The sequence below is a fragment of the Solea solea genome, chromosome 1 (genome assembly GCF_958295425.1).
Source record: "Solea solea chromosome 1, fSolSol10.1, whole genome shotgun sequence".
Lineage (NCBI taxonomy): Eukaryota > Metazoa > Chordata > Actinopteri > Pleuronectiformes > Soleidae > Solea > Solea solea.
In genome coordinates, this window is record NC_081134.1 from 5,753,066 (window position 1) to 5,774,906 (window position 21,841).

General features: G+C 42.6%; 3 protein-coding genes across 5 annotated transcripts; 2 read left to right on the plus strand and 1 right to left on the minus strand.

The window, feature by feature from the left end:
- Positions 1-555: 555 nt before the first annotated feature.
- On the minus strand, positions 556-10,521 carry sall2 (spalt-like transcription factor 2). 3 transcript variants are annotated; one of them, XM_058634070.1, is made up of 4 exons: positions 10,137-10,521; positions 7,850-7,996; positions 2,440-6,266; positions 556-2,207 (listed from the first exon to the last, which is right to left on the minus strand). In XM_058634070.1, exons 2-4 carry the CDS (start codon positions 7,923-7,925, stop codon positions 1,896-1,898), a joined length of 4,215 nt encoding a protein of 1,404 aa, XP_058490053.1. In that variant the 5' UTR covers positions 7,926-7,996; positions 10,137-10,521; the 3' UTR covers positions 556-1,895. The 3 variants fall into 3 exon arrangements, with proteins under 3 accessions (XP_058490053.1, XP_058490044.1, XP_058490062.1); XM_058634061.1 differs by having other exon boundaries at positions 7,850-8,013; XM_058634079.1 differs by lacking the exon at positions 7,850-7,996 and having other exon boundaries at positions 10,137-10,301.
- Positions 10,522-11,827: 1,306 nt separating this feature from the next.
- On the plus strand, positions 11,828-17,801 carry trim110 (tripartite motif containing 110). The gene is made up of 8 exons (XM_058621590.1): positions 11,828-12,260; positions 13,753-14,294; positions 14,371-14,466; positions 14,660-14,893; positions 15,745-15,767; positions 15,948-16,093; positions 16,323-16,594; positions 16,750-17,801. The coding sequence occupies exons 2-8, from the start codon at positions 13,806-13,808 to the stop codon at positions 17,017-17,019; spliced, it is 1,530 nt and encodes a 509-aa protein (XP_058477573.1). The 5' UTR covers positions 11,828-12,260; positions 13,753-13,805; the 3' UTR covers positions 17,020-17,801.
- A 1,075-nt stretch (positions 17,802-18,876) lies between these two features.
- cbln12 (cerebellin 12) lies at positions 18,877-20,638 on the plus strand. The gene is made up of 3 exons (XM_058637712.1): positions 18,877-19,530; positions 19,697-19,816; positions 19,923-20,638. Exons 1-3 carry the CDS (start codon positions 19,249-19,251, stop codon positions 20,118-20,120), a joined length of 600 nt encoding a protein of 199 aa, XP_058493695.1. The 5' UTR covers positions 18,877-19,248; the 3' UTR covers positions 20,121-20,638.
- Positions 20,639-21,841: the final 1,203 nt, after the last annotated feature.

Here is a 21,841-nt window from a genome sequence, read left to right on the forward strand (position 1 = left end):
GTAGGTTAACGGGATATAAGGTAATTACACTAAAAATGGTCTGTATTTAAATTGAAAGTGTGTTTATACTCAACCATTGCCTTTACGATGGTTTTCAACACTTTCCATCATTACAATGAACAAAGAAAATAGTTAAATATTCAAGTGAAATAAATTCAAATACTGGTCTAAATTTCTGACCTACTAGTATTAACAGAAATGGCTATCCTGAATGTGCATTTGCAAACAGAAACAAATGTATACATGTTTTAAAAACATTACCCATACTGTGTATTTACTGTAAATACTTTAGCTCCGCTGTACTGACTATGGCTGTGGAAAGTTTGCTGGTGTCCTCCAGTCCACTCGTCCTCTTGGCTGATGTGACGTTTTAGCAGTGAGAAAGAATAAATGACATCTTTATATCCTACAACTTTAACACCTGCATTTGATTCATGCTGTTGTTTATGGAAAAATAATAAGCTACTTACAAAACACTATTAGAACTCAGACTTTTGGAAGCCACTGTTTTTTTGTGTCGTAAAATTCTTTTACAGAAGACTGAGCAAGAATTGTTTTTTTTTCCCAAATTTGTTTTTAATATGGAGATACTGAATGAACAGTTTACAACAAACAGACAGACTTTTGATATACTGTATATAGTAACTTAATTTTTTAGTAACTTTAGTAAATGAAAGACGTGTTACAGATAATACATTTGGACCAAACAACAATCATAATATTCACAAAGCTGAAGGTCAACGTTCTCACTGGGTTCACTAACACTGCGGCTGTGCTTCTGGTTCGACGAGATGATACAGTGAAAAATAACCCACAAAGACACGAGCAAGTACTTTATCTGACTCATAGGATGGGGTTAAAATACTTAAAGTAACCCCACAAAAAACATTCATATTGGTGACCTTGTCATTTACAAAGCTTTTTTTTTTTTGCTTATCGAATTTTCACATTTACACCAGTTCCCTATAAGTGAAGGAAATAATCTAAGATATGAAATTAACCTAGGTATGTTTGTTCTTTTGGTTAGCTTAAGCCTCCTTTGGTGCCAAATGAATTAGATAATATCAGTGGCACAACACCAGTACCAACCAGTTTACAAGGACACAAACTTATAGAAACATATTCCATTAGTACATTTTTGGTGACTCACTAATAAGTATCAGAACTGTTAAGATGATGAAACATTTGGGCCTGTGGTAACTTCAGACAGATGATATTTGCGAAATATTTGACCAAAATCTGGTTATAAACACTGATACAACAGGGTTACTCTGTCTTTATATCTAAACATAGATATTTGTTGTTAGAATGTGCTTCAAACTGTTACGAACTTCAGCCAAACTAGTGATTCTCAAACCTCTTCTGGCCTGCTCCCCTTTAGAAGGCAAGACAAGTTCATGCCTCCCACTCCACATTGTTTTATGAATCATTAAGACCAAAAGGGAAATAACTAATATAAAGGGTCAAAGTTGAATTTTAGTGACATAAATATTGATAAAAATAAACACAATTGCATCAGCAAACTTAAATTTTCCCAACACAAATCAAATCTAACTCAGCTTCCCTTTCCCATGGTCATCTACCTCAGTTTTCTAGTTTGAGAACCACTGAGCCAGACAAAGGTGTAATTTTTTTTAAATCCAGCAATGGACTCCCATTGTTACTTGAATATTTTTATCATTATTTGTACTATAGTCATTTCTTTTAAAACACAAGACCAAGCTGACTGGCTCACAACTTTCACATAGAAACATATTACTCTGACTATCAAACAGACAGGCTACTTGAAATGTGTTAAGGAAGCAGTACTACGTAAAAGTCCATACAGTTTCACCAAAACGTAAACATTGATTGAAAACACTACAACGTTATCCAGCCAATCAAGGTGACTCAAACTATAACTCTTCACTCGAGTCTTCTGCACCTTCTTCACACATTCTTGGATCAATCTGAGATTGAATGGGTGAATTTGCCGACTGTGCTGACTCATCTTCTCCTTGCAGGACAGCAGCTGGGTCATCACTTGACTCTTTACTGGTGTTGAGGAAGGCTTGGTACTGGTTCCAGAAGCCCGCTGAGCTCCTGGTGGCAGGAATGTTCAGGGACGCCATAGATGTGGAAGAAGGAAGATGCTCAGCAGAGGAACGACTACTCCGGGCTGGTGGACGAGATGTTTTGTTTACAGCACCATGATGCTTCATGTGCCCCTGAGAGAGGAAAACTGTATGTGTTATCATTATACTTATTATTAAGTGTTAGACAAGGTTTATTTTCTTTATGTGGTCCATTAACTAATATTTCAGCATTTCTTCAGTTTGCATGTTATGCTTTAAAGTTCTGTACTACAGACCTAAAGCATTATTTCCACCGCCTTAAAATGTTATACCACAAAATTTACAATCCAATCCATACATCTCATCATATCACACTATTTCTCACCTTAAGTCCACTGCGACTGGCATACTCCTTCCCACATTCAGCGCAGCAATAGGTCTTTTTCTCAGGACGAGATATCGGAGATGGCAGGGTAGGGGCAAGGCTGATGGGGACAGAAGCATCCAAAGATTCACTTGAAGCTAATCCACTAATCTTAACACCTTCTGCCCTGTCTTCCCTCCGATATGATCCAAAATGTAAGCTCTGGCGAGTCTCCCTTACAAAAGTGGCAGCCCTCTGTGTTGCAGCCCTTACTTCAGTAACAAGAGTGTCTGCAGGCTCCATATCAGGTGTCGATTCGGGCTCCTCATCAGGCACAGTTGCATCGTCTTGCTTTGGTGTTGGTGGAGGAGAATGACCTTCGTCTTCTTCCATGTGCTCTGGTGATTGGGGCCTTTGGGAAACTGAGTCTGATTCCAGGGTTTTTGTTGTATTTACATTCAGAACATCTTGACTCAGGGTGCAGTTAGAAGAGGTACTGTTACAGGTGAAAGCTAAGGGGGCACCATGGGAAGGTGTATCTTGTAGGTTGTCTAAATTTGAGCTGGAGCCAGGAAAAGCATCAACTGGAGTAGATGCTTCATCCTCTCCACAGTCCAGTGTTATAGTTTTAGCTTTTATTGAGGTTTTGGTAGCAGTGGAGGAAATTGGTGACAGAGCAGATTTAGGAAGATGGCTATCATCAGTGACTTGCTCAACTTGGTTGTCTTTGCTAACAGGGGAAACTTGACCTGTCTGTTCAGAGACTGGCAAGGGGGCACTGACACAAAGAACTGGGGGGTCTGCACTGCCTGGTGGTAAAGTTTGTGTGGTGGGATTTATGAAAGGGTCAGGGCTAAGGTCGGATGGTGGAACGAGGTCTGGGCTGCAGGAGGCAGATTTGGGTTGGGTAAAGTCAACAGATTTCATGCTGCCTGAGCCAATTGCTGGAACTTGAAATTGTGAACTTGGGACTGGGCTCTTAGAGTGACTGGTTAGAGGAGGTGTTTTTCTAGAGGCAGTATTTGGGTCAGTCGCCTGGGACTGAGAGTGTTGTTTGGCATTAGATTCAGCTGGCATCTCTTGTGCAGAATCTTCTGTGCCATCTGGGGGTAACTGTCCACCAAGATGCATACGGATGTGGTGCTGGAGCACTAGGGCATTAGTGAACTTGCGCTGGCACAGTGGGCAAGAGTTTTGGATACGTGCATTAGATGGTCGAGCATGATGGGTGGCCAGATGTGACCGCAGGCTACCTTTAGTAGAGAACGAGCGTCCACATATCTTACATGGAAAGGGCCGTTCTCCAAGGTGTGTGGCCTGGTGCAAACGCAGTGCTGTGGGACAGCTCAACACCCGTAGGCAAACCCCACACTGATTGGTTGTCAGGTTAGCAGCTGGTCCAGTGATGTTTAGCGATGGTAGCATGCCACCCACCATGGCACTAGCTCCCCTGGTATGTATGCCGAGAGCAGCAACCATCTCATGGCTGAGGTTTGAAACAGAAGTGGTGACAAGGGTGGAAGACGGTGGGGTTGCCATGACATATGTGGTGGAAGTGCTGGCATTTCCGAAACCACTGTTGGCTGAACTTGAGGAAGAGGTATTGAGACTGGATAACATCTCTAGCATTGATGTAGAAGTAGAGGAAGATGTCCATGAAGAAGAGGAATGGGGAGGAGCCTTCTCTAGCTTCTCCACAAGCCTCTGCAGCTTGGAGGTTTCAGATGTAGGAGTAGAGGAGGACAAGGAGGAAGACAGGGAGGACAAAGTTGTGGAGGGTGGACCTGGAACTTTGGGAAAGGTAGAGAATGGGAATGACTGGCTGGAAGAAGGGAGTTGGAGGGAGCTTGGAGTAGAGGGTAGTGGTGTGCGTAGCAAGGACAAAGCTTGACTGTTGTTGAGAGATGAGTGTGCAGAGGTAGAGCAAGAAGAGGAGGCAGATGGAAAAAGAAGCTTAGGCAGATGGGCTAGCTGAGAGTAAGCCGCAGGAGAAAGCATTGGAGTATGTGGGGGAGTGTTCTCATCAAAATGCTGCTGCTTAGCACCCTTGAGCAACCCTGTGATGGTGGAAGACGAAGACAAAGAAGGGTTTGAGAGAAGGGAGGTAGCCAGTGAAGAAATGGAGGCTGAGGAGGTGCATGGTGAGTGTGAGGAACCAGAAGCTATAGAGGCTGCAGCTGCTACAGCTGCAGCCCGATTCAACTGCAAGAGAGAGTGGGAAATCAATGCCAAATCCACAGTAGGGGGCAGGGGTAGGGTGGAAGGAGTAGATCCTCCTGAGGCTCCCAGAGAAAAGCTAGAACTGGTACCACTGACCTCCAAATTATCGCCACATGTTTCATCTTCAGACCTGTTTTTACGCTTCTTCTGCATCATATTAACGGCACTACTGCTACTACCACTGCTCATGGTCTGTCCCATATCTGATCCCCCAGTGGCCCCAAATGCTACCCCAAACAAAGAAGGAGGTAGGAGTGAAAGTGAGAGCTCTGGATTTTGCTCTCGATGGCGAAGGAAGTGTACTTTGAGGTTGCCCCGTGTGGTGAAGCGACTGAGGCACACTGGGCACTGATAGGGTCGTTCCCCTGTGTGTGAGCGTAGATGTATCTGCAGGGCAGAATCACTGCTTAACATTTTTCCACAAAAGCGACAACCATGCTGGAGGCGGCCAGCAGTGGTTGAGAGGGATGAGTCTCCTCCTCCGGCGATGGCCTGAAGAGTATTTTGAGAGTTTGGGACAATGGATACTGAAGTGGGAAGGGACGAGTTAAGAAAGGACAGGCCACTGTGCCCACTCATTGAAGTGGTATTTGTAGATTTCTCATGAAGATATCGATTGGGCAGAGCTAAAGACAATGCTAATGGATAATTTGAGGAAGCCACTGTCGCAGAAGTAGTTGAGGGAGCTGAAGATTGAGAGCTCATCTCCTGATAACTATGATTCCCCGAAGACTCTCCTGTTCCTTCTACCTGGGGTTTGTGTGGCTGCAGGATTTGAGATGAGGAACAGCTTGGTTTTGTGGGTCTGTTGGGTGCCTGAGAGGGAAGAAGGGAGGAGAAACATGCCAGGAGAGGAGCAACAGAAGCAGATGACTGTGGTGGATTTGGCTGGGTAGTTGGGCTGGTTGCCCTTTTGCTGCCTTCTAAGCAGAGCTGAGGCCAGGGAGGGAGATGATGTTGTGAGGGTGCATCTATAGTGTAGGAAGCGCCACCAAGGCGTAGCACCTGTCTACAGATCTCCTCTGTTATTTGCATCTGATGAATCTGTCTTTGCTGCAACACTCTAAGTTCCTCCAGGATCAGGGCTATGCTTATCTGGGCTTTAGATGGTGCAGCAGATGCAGATGTCACTCCTGGACTAGGAGTGGGAGTAACAGGACTTGGGGGGCCATCAGGTACACGGCTAGGGCTTCCAGGGTGTGGTGGAGGACATAGGGAGGCAGATGATGATGAGGAGGAAGAAGAGGTGGTGGTGGTGGCTGACAGCCCCAACTTGGGAGACGCCATGTGTGCACTTAGGGCAGTGCGAGTGAGAGAACTTGCAGAGGACGTGGGACTGCAATCCGTCAGTTTGAGCAGAGATGAATTTTGAACTTGGGAAGGGAGAGAGGCGTTAGCAAAGTCAGGCGAGAGGGATGGCTGTGGGTCTTTGGGGATGTGCTGAAAGGTTGGGCTCAGTGCACTAGATAACAGTGGACCCACAGTGGGAAGACATGGGGTCTGAGTCCCTTTGAAAGATGAATGGAGAGTAAAGAGCAGCTGGGAGTTTCGGGGAGAAGTAGATGAAGAGCACAAGGGAGAATCCGGTCTAAATGGAAAGGACTGCGACTTCACTGCCAAGTAGTCATCTAGAGAAATTGAAAGGAGAACATGTCAGTGCAAATTCACCATCATGTATGTTGACAAAAAAGCAGGATTTCTACAAAGTGAGATGGTTTCATTGACAAATTAAGTAAAAACCAACATTTCACTTGATAATTACAAGCTGACAGTGAGTAGTAAAGTATATTATTTAGTTACCCTGGTTGTCAAGGCAATTAAGGCATTTAAGAATCTGAGAGGTGACTTTTAACCTATGGGTTGACTTTCCACCACTACTTTATTTTCTCTTCATCCTGTCAGTCTTTTTCAACTGCAGCCTCCTCACCACTGTCACAACAGACACACACTGGTCTGCAAAGCTACTCTGCTTAACCACAAAGAAGCCTACCTTGTTTCCAGGGCAACATGCACAAGACAATGGACTTCACCTCACCCCCAACCCTAATAAAAGTGAGGCCACATCCAGACACTCATTCATCACCTCCCTCTCTCTGTCTTCCTCTATTCAATCCATATCTTTCTTTCATCTCCTTAACGCTTAAGAACCCATCCCCTAATAACACAACGGGGCCTTAACCCAGGGTCCTGATTGAGTACTGGACACTGTACTAGGTGTCCGATTGGCTGGCAGACACGACCTTACTCAGACTGGGGTCACATTCCTGATATGGTTCAGGGCCAGGCAGAGGAAGAGAAGTGTTGTGCAAAGAAAACAAACATCCCTCGCAGACAGACATGATGACTCACAGACCATCACCTTGATTCAGAAATGCAGATGCACACAGCATACCTGTCAGTTCACAAGACATAGCCACACAAATGCAAACACTTACTGAGCACATGGTTGCTCATGCACACTCAAGCTTACTGCTGTTTACTTGAGAACTACAGTTTTACGGCACAGTGCGGGCCCTATTCCTGTAACTGGAGTGAATGGACAGACATGAATACACACACACAGTCACATACACACTTCTTCTTGGGTATGTTCATGCTTCAGTTACCAGCAACAAAGCAGAAAGGGGACAATGGGGTCTAATGCTATTGCAGTTAGAACACCTTGTTCAGTGCCTCAGAGTTTCTCTTACTCATCCATATGCTTCTGCAAAAATAATGTTTAAATTTACACTGTTTTTCACATATAGGATTTACTGCATATCCTCATAATCTGGTGGTCTGTTTTCTTGAAAAAGCCCACAAAAAGGAGAAAAGACACTTTGGTTTTTCATGGCAAAGAAAGCAACTAATGGCTGCATCCACAGAGAAGAAATTAAAGATGAGAAGGTGAGTTAATCCTACAAGCGTTAGTTTTTGAGCTTGTAAGTAATACATATCTCTCTCTATAGATGAACAGAGTCCATTTCTCACTACAGTACATTTATGGCAACTCCTTTAGTTAAAATCACCTTAAAAAATTCTTAACTGCGATTTCCCATGTGGTGTTGAACAAATCTGTCAACATTTACAATGGAGTGCAAATTAACACATGTGAAAATTTAAATCTGCACAATGAAAAAATGACTTCTTCATGGGTCTTCACTTTTCATCCATTCTAAGACCCATCCTACTGAATAACCAGTATTCTTTTGATACGTATTCTATTTCTCACCATGCTCAAGTATCCCACAGGCACCGAGGGTCAGGCTCATAAGCTGCTGGGGTCGTTTCTGTTTCCGACGGGACATACTTCTGCAGGATGGGACCGACGCAGGGACGCATTGGCCAACACACAACTTTTATTCTGTCTCCCTGCACACTGAAAAAAGTTGGTATCTAAATTATTTCAAAGGAGAAAAAAAATGAAGAAGAACTATGAGTATCATCTCCAGAAATGTGAAACTGGATGCTCCGGGTAAGGTTAGTCTCAGGAAAACAGGTCCATGTTGGTGGCATGGTGGTGCAGAAGCAGAGAAAAGGAAAACACAACTACAGTACCAGAGAGGCATGTGTGACACTTTCAGCAAGTTTCCTTTTTTCCCCAAACTCACCGTTGGCCCTCCTTCTCTCTCCCCTTTACATACACACACACACACACACACACACACACACACATACACACACAGCTCACTTGTTCATCCACTACTTTGCATTCAAATGGTGAGTGAACACCCCTTCTTTTGAGCAAAGGGTCCACTGCCTCTCTTCAGTAAACCCTCAAACACTGACATTCAAGTTCATCACAGCAACTGTCTGGTCGTAACATGAATCTATAAAATCTAAACCTCACTGGTGCCTGTGCAGATCTGCGGGGAGCTATGCACCAGCGCTGCAACAGATAATCATTTACTAGATTAATCGGCAACTCGTTTGATAATGGATTCATTATTAATTGAGTTCAAATTTTTAAATGACAATTTAAAAACTGAAAATCCTTAGTTTGTGGACAAAACATGACATTTGAGGGCAGCGTCCGTTTTTTACTCAACAACTAATCGATTAATTAACCAATATAATTGATTAATCGATGATGGAAATAACTGTTAGTTGCACTGCCGGGCACAAGAGTCATTCATCTCAAATCTATTTAAGTGTGTGTGTTCTTGAATTTGTTTCCTCTTGAGGACCTTTTCTGGCATAAACACTGACCTTGTCAGGATCGGTTGCCCTCATGGAAACTAAAAAACTGGTCCTCATGAGGCAGGACCTCATTTTGAAGGAACTTGATTGGTTTAAGGCTGAGATTTGAGTTGTCGTTTGGTTAAGTTAGGGTGAGGCATTGCTTGATTGTGGCTAAGGTTAGAGATAAGGGTTTGTTTAGGCCGTCTAAGTCAACGAGAGTCCTTAAAAGGATAGCTGCGTGAACCTTTCTCCCTCTCTGTCTTTGTGTGTGTGTGTGTGTGTGTGTTTAAAACAGGCTTCTGTGTGTGAGCTCAGTAAACAGAGCAGGTCGAAATGGGGCGGAATGTGCAACAATGGCGTTGAGGGAGCACAGCTGAGTGAACATCACCCTCTCAGAGCCTCTCCAACACATAAGGCCACTGACTAGAGGCACAATGCTCCCTCTTTCACCCTCTTCCCCAGCGCTTATACCACGTGGAGGGAAGGACAGAGAGAGAGAGAGAGAGAGAGAGAGAGGTAGTAAAAAGAAAGAAAGATGCAGAGAGAGGAGAGAAATAATTTTTCACCCTGGGCCTAGTGACACCCTCTTCATCAACACCCCTCCACCTCCCTCTGTCTCTGTGGGGCTTGAACAGAATATTAAAATGCACCTGAGCCTTGATGCACAGTCTGACAACACAAAGGTCCACAATGCAGCCGTGAAACCTGCAGGTAATGATTTGGGTCTGAATGATTTATAAACAGACCTTCCTTTGTTGTTTGTCCGAAATGGTGTTTAACTTGTGTCATTTCTATGATGAAATACGTCTGCATATGTCCACACAAAACCAAGCAGTCATTTCCCGAATAAATAACAAAGGGTCATAAATTAAGAAAAAAAAAAAAAAAAAGGCTAAAAAATGAGGCTATAAACATACGCGTCGTTGCGTAATCATCTTCATCTTTTGTCACAAAAACAAACAGAAGTGAGAACTCGAATAGTTTTCAAACAGTAAAAGAGGATATTATGATTGCTTTGTAAACCACAACTCCATTGTGCCAACAACGCATTGGATTTTTTTTTTTCGTGCCATCTTGTCAGAATGAAAGCGTGAACAACGACCGCACGTTTGCTCCAACAATGTTTGGAAACAGGCGCAAAATACGGCGGTGGGATGCGCGTCCCCGCTACTGTACGGCGACCTGTTGCACGCCACGCGCGCTCCCACATCATAACAAGTTATGATTCATAAAATATTATGACTCTTCCAAAAAAGCACAGTCCCGGATGTGCATTTCCTCCGCAGGCCGCTCGTCGCCGACACGAAGCGTTAAAATAAAAGACAAGAAGAACTTACCATGATTGAGACGATGATATATATATTTTTCTGGCAGCCACAGATTATTGTGTAAAGAGAAGGAGGGGGAGAAAAGCTGAGGAGCTCGTGCTGGCTGAGATCTGCTCCGTCTCTCAGTCGGGACACTGGCGCAGCATTTCCCTACTGACTCCCAGGGATGCGCAGTCGGACAGCCGCATTTTTTTCAATTATTTATCTCCGTTGCAAAAACGCGTGTCTTTCCCTAATGACACAGGGTTGTTGTTGTTTTTTTTAATGGATGAATGTATTTACTCATAGAGTCCAGTGGCAGCAGTAGACACAGGGGCGGTGCAGATATCTGGTCGCTGTGGGGGAGGATTGTTTTTTCTTTGCCATGCGTGATGCTCTTCCTCTTTGTATTTGTCGGGCCTTGTTCCTGCTCCTGTCCGGCCTGTCTGCGCTCTCTGCGGTACTGTCTGTCTGTCTGTCTGTCTGTCTCTTATAATTAATGACCCACGCAGCCAGACGGTCCTCTGGGAAACAGTGACCACAGTTACCTCCACATTAACTCTCAGTGTGCATCTTACACAGGCCCAGAACACACACAAACACACACAGGTTTGTGCAGCTAGTCTACTTAGGACACTGCATTGACTCCTATGGAGTTGCACAACCTGAACAAAGTTGTCTTCCTAATGATAACCAGTTAATACACAACCCAAATCTAACCTAACCATAAGTCAAACTAACCTAAACTTAACCAGTTCCTCAGATGGTAATGCAAGTTTATTTGTATAGCACTATTCATACACAAGGCAACTCAAAGTGCTTCACAAAGGCACAGAAGTAAAAGCAAGACATTAAAAAAGAGATATAGAGCCTCAGACGTAACATGGGGAAAAAAAACTCTGATTCGTTCCCTCAAAATAAGTATAATTCTAAATGCTAAAACATGCCATATTTAAAGTTACAGTTTGTAATATTTCTGGGGCTATATTAGCAAAAATCGAATTTGCTAACCACACAAAGCTGTGACACACGAAGTGACACAAAATCGTGACACACGAAGTTAAATGCGGCATGTTTCAGCATTTTTCACTACACTTATGTCGTGGGAACAAATTAGAATTTTGTGTCCACGAATCAGAGTGTTTTTTTCCCCATGTCATGTCTGGGGCTCCGTAAAGCGATAAAAGTGTGATATGCCAATAAAAGTTATTGATTCATTCTGGTTTTGAAAAAATGAAATATGGTTTTGGTCCCATAAGGACTAGTGGTCCTGGCATGGTCAGTGTTTAAGGCATGTGACATCCATTAACATGGCTCCCTGGTGAACTGAATTACAAAGAACAAATGAATGAATGAATGACGAAGCTACTAATAGTCCTACATTTCATTTTTAAATGCCCAACACATGTAGCCTTCAGCAGCAGCAATAATATGTTCCTTCCATGCTATGAAATGTTATCAGCTATAACTTTTCCTCCTTTCAAAGCCCCTTAAAGTGCACAGTGGATTATTCAGTCATTTCGTCCCTGTCATAGAAATATGATGACATATGTTAGAAGACACTTAAACTACTTTATTTCATGACGCTGAACTGTGGAAGAGGCTGTCCTTCAGGGTAGGAGGTCAAAGGTCAATTCTTCATGTTATTGTTTGGTGAATTGTCCAATTCTGCAGATTTTGTCTGGTTGTTGTCTCCTGCACACCACGACTCTGGCTCTCAGATGCTTGGGTTCATGTTTTAGATAAATTAGGCCACTAGGTGTCTCTCAAAGACAAAAATTACAGGTTTGACCTTATTAGTTCAAATAACAAGACCAGTAATGTTTCTTTAATACATAAAACAATGACATGCACATAAATACACTAATTACTAATTACATTACGTTAATGTTGTGTAAGACATTTTCTTCATAATTGACCTAATCTTTAATTTTCTATATTGGTTTAGGCTGTAATTTGTTATCCACTATGTTTGAAATGTATGTATGACTCCCCCTCTCATCTCAGTGTCATGTGATCTGTGTGAGTCCAGTGCCAGGTTAAAGCAGTGTGTGTAAGAGGGCTGACTCTGTCAGGATTAACCCACATGGTTTAACATTCTGACAAAACAAGCTTACTGGTGGCCACATTCTGCAAACAGCACAGTACCAACAGGTAACAAATCCAACTTTTTTCTTTCAACATTTATTTTTGAGTTAAAATGTGAAGTTGAGATAAACATGAGGCAATTACAGTATGTGTTGAACTTGAACACATAAAAAAACCAGAGCACCTGTACAGTGAATTATTCCAAGAAGCTGTCGAGGCTGATCTTCTGATCTCTACTGTAGCAGCTGAAACCTTAACTCTTAAGATCAGTTTTGTAATGCCTTATTAAGTCAATAAGTCATGGTTTTCTTTACTTACCAATTAGAAAATGTTCATTGCTGTTTGTTGAGTAGATCACACAGTTCATTTGAGTCAAATTACCTCACTAAGTCATTGGTTTGGTTGAATATGGCTTGATTCAACATTATGGCATTTATAGACCTTGCTGCGTTGGTGTATTACCTTACATTAGATCATTAAGGGTTTGTTTTTTTTTGGTGATCGTGGCAAGCGGTCAGGAAAAAGCCCAGTAGACAAGATTACTGAGCTAAATACGAGCTGTGTCCTACACCTAGACTAAGCATTAGTGTGTTATGGGGCAGCAGCATGCAGCTTATCCTCATATTTTCTTTTATATCTCTACAGTGGTCACCATTTTGGACCACCATGTTTTTACAGTAGGCCACAATGGACCATCTTTTGAGTTTAGATGCTAACAGGACCACATGACCCCAATTGTATCTACTCTACACTGACTACTGGTTAAATTTTGTAATGACTTTTAGAGCAATTCATGGCTAACCCCATGATACACGTGAGATTCTAACCCATACTCTACAGGTCAGAATCTTCTGTCTTCTGCCTAAAATACTGGTTTTATAGCGAGTATAAAACCAGAGGTGACCTTTCGTTCCAATTTGATGCTCCTCATTTGAGGAACGTGCTACCCGTGTCTCTACGTCTGACTGATGACTCTGTTGACTCTTTTACAAAAACAGCTGAAGACACTGTAATTTAGGAGTTTTTTTTATGTATTTATATTTAGCTGCAACCTGCAACTTCATCAATAACTGATGGTTAGATATACAATTTCAGGTTGCCTTTTTCCTGATGCAGCAACAGACAAGCTGTTATGTGACAATCATTTTCCAAAGTGCTCCCAAGCCGATGTGGCCATTTGTTTCATGGTAGTAAGACGGTTTCTCGCCTGAGGCCTCGATGTTCTCACATATTCATCATCAGTTTCTACTTTTGGCTTTTACACACTGAGATTTCCCCAGAGTCCCTGAATGTTTTCACAATATCATGTGCTTTTGAGGGTAAAAGACCTAAATTGTTTGTACTCTGGCAATGACAAATGCTTTTCATGTCTTTGAAGTCAATTATTTTACAAGGCACAAAATGGAAGGCCACAATCCATCCTTGCTTGCAAAGATAAATGCTCCTTTTATACCATGTTTTTAAACTCTCACCTGTTGCTAGTTAACCTGCAGCTACCTGCTACTTTTCTGGAAATGGGGTTCATATTTTTGACTTCTCGCCTCTTCTGTTTACTCAGTAGCTTTGTGTTACACCGATACAAACACTTCAGGGTCCTTTCTTTCACATACTATGGCATCCCTGGATGAAGAGCTGACCTGCTCTGTGTGCCGAGACAGCTTCAGCCAACACCACCCTCTACCCTGCGGTCACAGCCTCTGCCCCGACTGCGTCCGCGAGGCCTGGAGCAGTCAGGGTGATGGTGTAGTTCGCTTTACCTGTCCTCAGTGTCAGGAAGAGAATAGTGGAGTATTGTGTGACTCCTGCCCTTCTGAGACACAGAATGGGCAGCCAGCATTGGCGATCAAGACCTGCCTGAAGTGTGAGGTGTCGCTGTGTGCTGAACACCTCCAGCCACACCTGGAAAGGCCGGCGTTCAGCACCCATCTGTTAGTGGAACCACTCCGGGACCTTTCCTTGCGAAGGTGTCCGACACACACAGAGATGTTCCGCTACTACTGTACAGATGAGAGGGTGTATGTGTGCGGCGACTGTCTGCTGGAGGGAGGCCATGCTCAGCACAAAGTGAAAGCTCTGAGACAAGTGGAGGATGACCTGAAGGTAAGCGGGAAGAGTGTTTTGATGTTTTTTATGTTTGTGCAGCTGTGTGTAGTTGCTGAAAGTTGTGATTTCACAGGTCATTCTCCAGACACTGCTCAGAAAAGCAGAGGAAAAATTGAAAGATGGAGAGCGAATCCTCAAGGAGCATGAGAATATTGATTCCGTTATGGCTGTGAGTAAAAGTATTTGTAATATTCATGTCCTGCACACCCTGTACTGCCAAGGTTATGACCCACAAGAAATCCCAAATTTAAATCTTCCCATGTATCACCCTCAGACTGCCCCTGCTCTGCTGATGGTACACTATATCCATGTCTTAATCACCGATCTGGCACCAACCACCAGTCCCTCATTACTGGTTGCAGGACTCTCTAGAAAATGACGACACACAGGTGGAGCGACTGGGGTCGGACCTGCAGATTCAGGGGATGAAGCTTGTGGTGGCACTGAAGGAGATCACGAGGAAGGAGAGACAGCAGGTCATTGAACGTGTGCGCCAGGACTGTGCTAAGGTGAGGGACGGCGTGAGCCAGACGCTGAGCATCCAGCACTACCTGGCCTCGCTGCTGACAGAGACTGACCCCTTCCTGCTCATCTGGGTAAGACGTGGTGTCAAACAGAACCCTCTACATTGCCAGCGTTGTAGGATATCCTCAGTGAATAATGATAATCCAGCACTCTGACCTGTCACAAAAAACTGTTGGAAAAACGTTACTTACGAAATACACCGAAAAATTAAACAAATTGACATTTAACTATTTAGTATCAAAGTATCTGGAGGTTGTTTAAAAAAGAATTGGCAGCCTTTTATTCTTTTTGAGTGTTTCATGTAAAAAGTGTAAAGTATTGACAAACGTTAAAGGCCATAAAACTAAACTTTGTTAACTAAAAAGTACTGCCAATAAAATCTATGAGGAATATTCATATTTCAGAAGTCAAAGTGTGAATTACTTGAAGTAATCCAGCTGGGAAATTATTTTACCGCTCTCTTACATAAACACAACACATGAAACTAACAAGTATTTTCATATTCTAAACAATAATTTTGTTTTTTACCATTAACTGATTTGAGTTGTTTTGTTTTTATTTTATTTTATAATTAAGAACATGTTTCCCCACATTCAATGCTATGTAGCAACAGCTGGCATGATACAATAATATAAACTCTACCTGCTTAACATTGTAACTGTGCAAATGCTTACATTAATATATACTTTATATCACCAGGACTTCAAACTGTTAAACTTTTATTGCTTTGAAGAACCCAACAACTTACTCATGGGAGGATTATACACCCAAACACCTGTACAGAGTCAGTGATTGTGTTAATGATGTATCTGACTAAGGGTTTAACCTTATGCTTGTTTGGTTTCTTATCCAGCTTGTTTTACTTTCTGCAAATCACTAGTTTCATATCACATTTTTCACGCTCACCCTCTTCTGTCCTCAGTTCTTTCAAACAGATGAGACAAAGTAAGTCCACATATCAGTGATTTTCTAGATGTCCTTTAGTGTGTGATGTGCTGCGGTAGAAAATACAGCAGATAAGCAGAGGAAAAAAATGAGTTCTTTAAAGGCACAGTCTTTGAATCTATGCATGCTCCTCCCTTAAAATGACAGAGTTAGTACATATGTTGTGTTCTTCACGTGTAGGTTACTCGCTGACCTGAACAGCCCTGTTTTCATCCCTGATGCTGTCAGGCTGGACAGGAAGAACATCCTGGAAGATATCGAGAGCAAGTACCGGGAATTCATCACCTCCACCCTCCGCTGCCTCAGTGAACTCAAGAGGGAGCTCTGTGAGTAGCTGAGGTGGCGACACATGTTCAGCTTACTTATGAAGAACTGTGTTTTATTTAATTAAAGAGATGGTTCGACGATAGATGGACATCATACATGTTTCTGTTCTTAAACAGTTTAATAAATGTTTTTTGCATGTATAGACATGTAGATTATGTATTATACCTTCACAACATCGATTTAATAAAAAAAAAAATGTAAATATGATTCTATTTTCCTCTGGTGTAGTAACCAGTCCCTTGACTCTGGATACCAACACTGCCCATCCTCTCCTGAGCATCACTGATGACCTTCGCTCAGTGACACGAGTCAAAAACCGCCTGCCCCGCGCTGCTCATCCCCAACGTTTTGACCACTGGCCTCAGATACTCACTGTCCAGACCTTCTCCTCTGGTACTCACTACTGGGAGCTGGAGGCTGAGGGATTCTGGGATATTGGTGTTTGCTATAGAAGTATTGGACGGAAGGGGAAAGACAGCAACGCTTTTGGGAACAACAAGGTATTTGTGACATTGATGTGAGTTATTTGATTGCTCCTAAATGATCTCCCTTTAGGTGCCAGACCCCCCAGGATTTTGGGAGTCTGTCAACAGAGATTGAATACAATATTTATAATTGGGTTTTCATTAATTTATTATTAAATCATTAAATCCAGGTATCATGGAGCTTGACACAGCAGCATGACAGGAAGCTGGCCGCCTGGCACAACCGCAGAAAAACTCGCCTCAGTTACCAAATGACTCGCAACCGAGTTGCTGTAGCAGTGGACTTCAGCTCAGGAACCATCACCTTCTCTGAGGTGGGACTGTCCAGCAATCTGACCCACATTCACACTTTCTCCACCGCCTTTACTCAGCCGGTGTGCTTGGGTTTTGGACTCTACAAGGCTGAGCTCAACAGCCACATCTCTATCGTCAAAGTCTGAGATAAAGAAAAGGCAAAGGAGGCCTAAGGGAATAACTGTGCTGGTTTGGCTGAGATAAAGCCACTCCAAGACAATCAACTGTTGTAAAAAAATATAAAAAACAAACCACACAACTCAGTGCTGGAAATTGTGCCAACTGGAACATTTAAGCTCAGCTAGTCTTCCATAAACATATCACCAAAAACAGTGATCAGGTGGGAATGATTTTAAATGCTGAAGGGGAACAAATTAATATTTGTTTATGAATATGTTCTGTATTCCACAGGTATTTAAAGCTACACTGTGTAACGTTTAGGGATTTTTTCTTATTTTTGTCACGCGTCTGTCTGTCAAACTGCTGAATGACCTAACCCTAACCCTGTTTTTTAGCGGTAGAATTAATTTCAGAAACCTTTCGTGAGCGCGTCTTTGGCCTCCGTCTGTCTTGATATAAAATGAGCCACCTCCTTTGTGCAGTTCCTTTTGACAATCAACATTGTGTGGACTCGTTTTGGATGAAACTGACATTAGTTTATAAAAGTTACACCTACAGGTTTAAAAATGCAACTGACTAGCTCTTAAAATACTGTTACCAGTTTATTAGGAACACCTAGTTCTATCTGATTCACTCTAATATTTCATGCAACTGCCTTTAGTTTATTGCTAATTCACATTTGTTGTGCTGAATTGTATTGCATCAGGGGTATTTAGTCGACCTTCATTGATTAACACTGGAGGAAAATTGCAATGATATTGTGTGATACCGTTTATTATTTGAGCTGCGCAAGGGCCTACCTCTGTTTGACTCAAAGTAAAAAATTTGCTTATTCTATAATATTTGTTTGAGTTGTGTCTTGCTGTGTCCATACATAATTAATAAGGCTAAACCCCAGCCTTGTATCTGCTGCAGTGTCCAAATAAAGAAGTTACACATACAGTATACCAGAGCACTGGAGCTGAAAATGTACAATCAATCTTCATCCATGGATTCCCAATTATTATCATTACATTTCCTTATTTTATTTTGCTGTAAAGGTGAGTGGGAGGATGGAATATAGAGGGAGGTGAAGAAGCAGATGAAGGCGTGGGGGGGGGGGGTTTGCTTTGAGAGAGTAAAGCAGAGAGAGACTCAGGGATAGAGACAGAGGGATCGGAGCACACTACACTACACACAGGCTGACGGCTGTACCGGGACATAATGTGAAGGAGCAAAAGAACAGGAATCTTTGGGCATATTACAGTTCTCAGCTGATCTTATCTGATATGGAATACACGATTGTGCTGATGGAAACAGGTGACTATTTATTTATTTATTTATTTATTTATTCTTTACTTGCATAACTATGACTGTGCTGCAAATAGTCAGGTCATGTCATGTTAGAGCGCTCGTTGTAAGGTTTAATAAAAGTACATATGCAGCTGTATTAACAGTGATTACAAGTGATATAAGAGTGATATTTGGGCCCAAACAGGGGTCAAAATTCTGCACGGTTTAATTTCCACAAGTTTGAAGTGACTTATTATGTTACCATAATAAGTTTATGTGTAGGCGTAAAACAAAAGCACAAGTGAGAGAAAATAAATGTGTGTGTGTGTAAGTGTGTGTGTAAGTGTGTGTGTGGGGGGGGGGGGGTGTATAAAAGACAGATGGTCACTCAGTGGAGTTGTTCCCCCTCTCCCTCTCTCTTTCTCACTCCCTCATGGGTCCTACATCCTTCTCCTGTCACCTCTCCAGAATCTTACCTCATCTGTTTTTTTTCTCCCTTCACCTCTCCTCAGCATGTTTTACATCGTCAGTGCCACCGTTTCACATCTGAGCTCGGAGCTTCACGCACTTTGCTGCAACCTTGATCTCGTCAAACTTTCTCTTCTGCCCTCTTGTTCTATTTTTTTGCTGAAGAAATCAACTTGAAAATAGCCAGGGGATTTTGTTTGTGTGACTGTCACTCCGGCCCCTCTGACACAGCACGTAGGACACTTGAGAGGAAAGGAAGAACAACAGACAAGGCTGAGATTGACAGCAATGGACAACAAACTCTGACTTTCATTTGAATAATTCCATTTTGAGCTCCTGCCACCATAGCACATGCTGATGGTACCAGCAAATACACTATAAGAGGTTTGGAATATTTTCAAAGGGACAATTTCTTTCACTGTAGCATGTTTGTACATGCTTCAATTTGTCCAGAGTGACACTTCCTCAAAACAGAACAAATTACCGATATTCATCTAAACAGCCGAAGATCAGTCATGCACTCCAGGTCAGTCCACTTTGACCTCCTGCTGCTGCTGGGTGTGCTGCTTTTATGGGGACCTTCAGAGTCCAGGGCCCAGAACGACACAGAGCCAATCATCCTTGAGGGGAAATGTTTAGTCGTATGTGACTCTACTCCTTCGTCCGAGCCGGCCGGGAACGCCCTTGGCATGTCCGTCCGCTCCGGCTCTGGTCGGGTGGCCTTCTCGGTCAGTCGCCAGACCAATCATGAGCCCACGGACATGAGCAACCGCACCATGATCATCTATTTTGATAATGTGAGTGTGTGACTTTCTTAACATGCATCAAAAGTTCCTTAACAGTATTCAGTATTATGAGGACCTTTTGAGAGGAAAACTACTGTATTCGTGTTTGGCACCGTTTCTGTCATGCCTTGTCTTTGCTTTTCACTGTTTCATGTTGTTTTTCATGTGTTATGATCAGATTTTGGTGAATGTCGGCACTCACTTTGACCAAGAGAGCAGTGTCTTCCTGGCACCAAGGCGAGGAGTGTACAGCTTCAACTTCCACGTTGTAAAGGCTTACAACAGACAAACTATACAGGTACAAAATCTCAACTGTGACACATATAGTTATCATACTCGAGTATTAATAAGGACTCTTAATTCTTAGGAGTTATTTTTCTTTCTTTCTTTCTTTCCTTCTTTAGGTCAGTCTGATGTTGAATGGCTGGCCGATGATTTCAGCTTTTGCTGGTGACCAGGATGTGACCAGAGAAGCAGCCACCAACGCCGGTCTGGTGATTATGGAGAAGGGGGATAAGGCCTACCTCAGACTGGAGAGAGGTAACCTGATGGGAGGCTGGAAGTACTCCACCTTCTCTGGGTTTCTCGTCTTCCCCTTGTGAGGAAGGTGAACGGAGAGCAGACCAGCGTGCTCGTATGGCTGATAGGAGGAGGACTAGTCAGAAAGTGATGGAGCGGGGAGAGACAAGTTTCAATCTGTAACTCATTATGACGCGCATGGGGAAAAAAAATCATATTTTATGCAAAATGCAGAGATGATTGTGCAATTTCCAATTATTTTCAAATGAGGGGAACAAAGAACTATGTTTGTGGATTTGTTTTTGCTCTATTTCTGTATATAAATATTAGATGGGTTTGTTTCACATATATTTTCATTGTAAAATTATAAAGTGGCCATGTGCAATGTAGGCTTCTGTGCAAAGACTACTGTGAGAGTATCTCTGTCTTTATTTAACATGTTTGAACCACTGCTGTGCTCCACATGGCAGCCTGTGTAGCTTAAACCTGCCAAATGTACCCTTTAACCTGCTGTGCTGTTGTATGCCTGTTAGTCTCCTGTTTATTTACACAGATATTTCTATTGAGGAGAAAGATTGAAATAAAATACAATGGAGTTGGATTATCAGATATTTCTTTCTGCAAATATATACAGCATGAATCACTACAGAAATGACTGAGTTGTTACTGTAAGATGCGATGGGTGTGGCAGCTAAATCCTTTCATGCTAAAGAGATTTGCGCCTTCTTCCATGGTTCTCCACACAGTGCCACGGCAGCTGTTTGTAAATATAGCTCTCACCAGCAGAGTAGGCGTTGGCGTGGACCAAGCAGAGCAGCATGGAGCAGAGAGTAAATGTGGGGAATAGCGGATACTCCTCGCAGGGCCGCAGACAGATGGAGGCTTTGGCGAGCAGGCAGTCTCTTCTCTGCAGTGTGGGGTGCTGTCACATGTAGTCCCTTACGCTTCCCTGGTTCATGACCACCACCTCTCTCTCTCTCTCTTCTCCTTGTCTGTCTCTCATTCACGTTAATAATCACATTATGCTTTTATGATATTTGGATGGACCAATAATTGTTGACATCAATTCACATGTGACTTTTCTGAAAAGCTCTCATAATGCAAGACAGACTAAAACCGTTATTTAACAGATAAAAGTACAAAGGAAGGTTTTTCAGTGTTTTCAGTGACAAACCCAATTGTATTTTGCAAATATATGTAAAACACTCAAAACAAATTTGGAGTTTGCGTGACTGAGAAGAGAAGAGTAATGCAAATCTGGGAAGTTGAACAATTAGTTCAAACTGGTAACAGATTTAGGGAGTCGGAGAATATCTCGGTGCATATAGACCAAGGGCAGAAACTGCAGCTGAATATGCATGAACACTGAGCTCATGGTATATGAGAAACCATCTATTGTGATGGACATAGCCACAGATTTGGATGACATTTTCTAGGGATGTAGATTATGGCTCAAGATTATTGGATGCTAGTGGTGTTCTGGACATGGATTCAAGATTATTATTATTTTTATATATATTAAAAAGGTTGAGTGTATTAACACTGTGGTAAACTGAGCAACCTTGGCAGAAATTTTCACTCCACTCCACTACACAATGGTCTGTATTTATATAGCACTTTTCTAGTCTTGATGAGCTGCTTTACAATACAGTTTTGCCATTCAGCCATTCACACATCTTTCATATCCATTCACTTGCTGCAACATGGGGTTAAGTGTCTTGCTCAAGGACACATATAGACTGGCAGAGCCAGGAATTGAACCCACAACCTTCCAGATGAAAGACTACTCACCCTCCCACTGAGT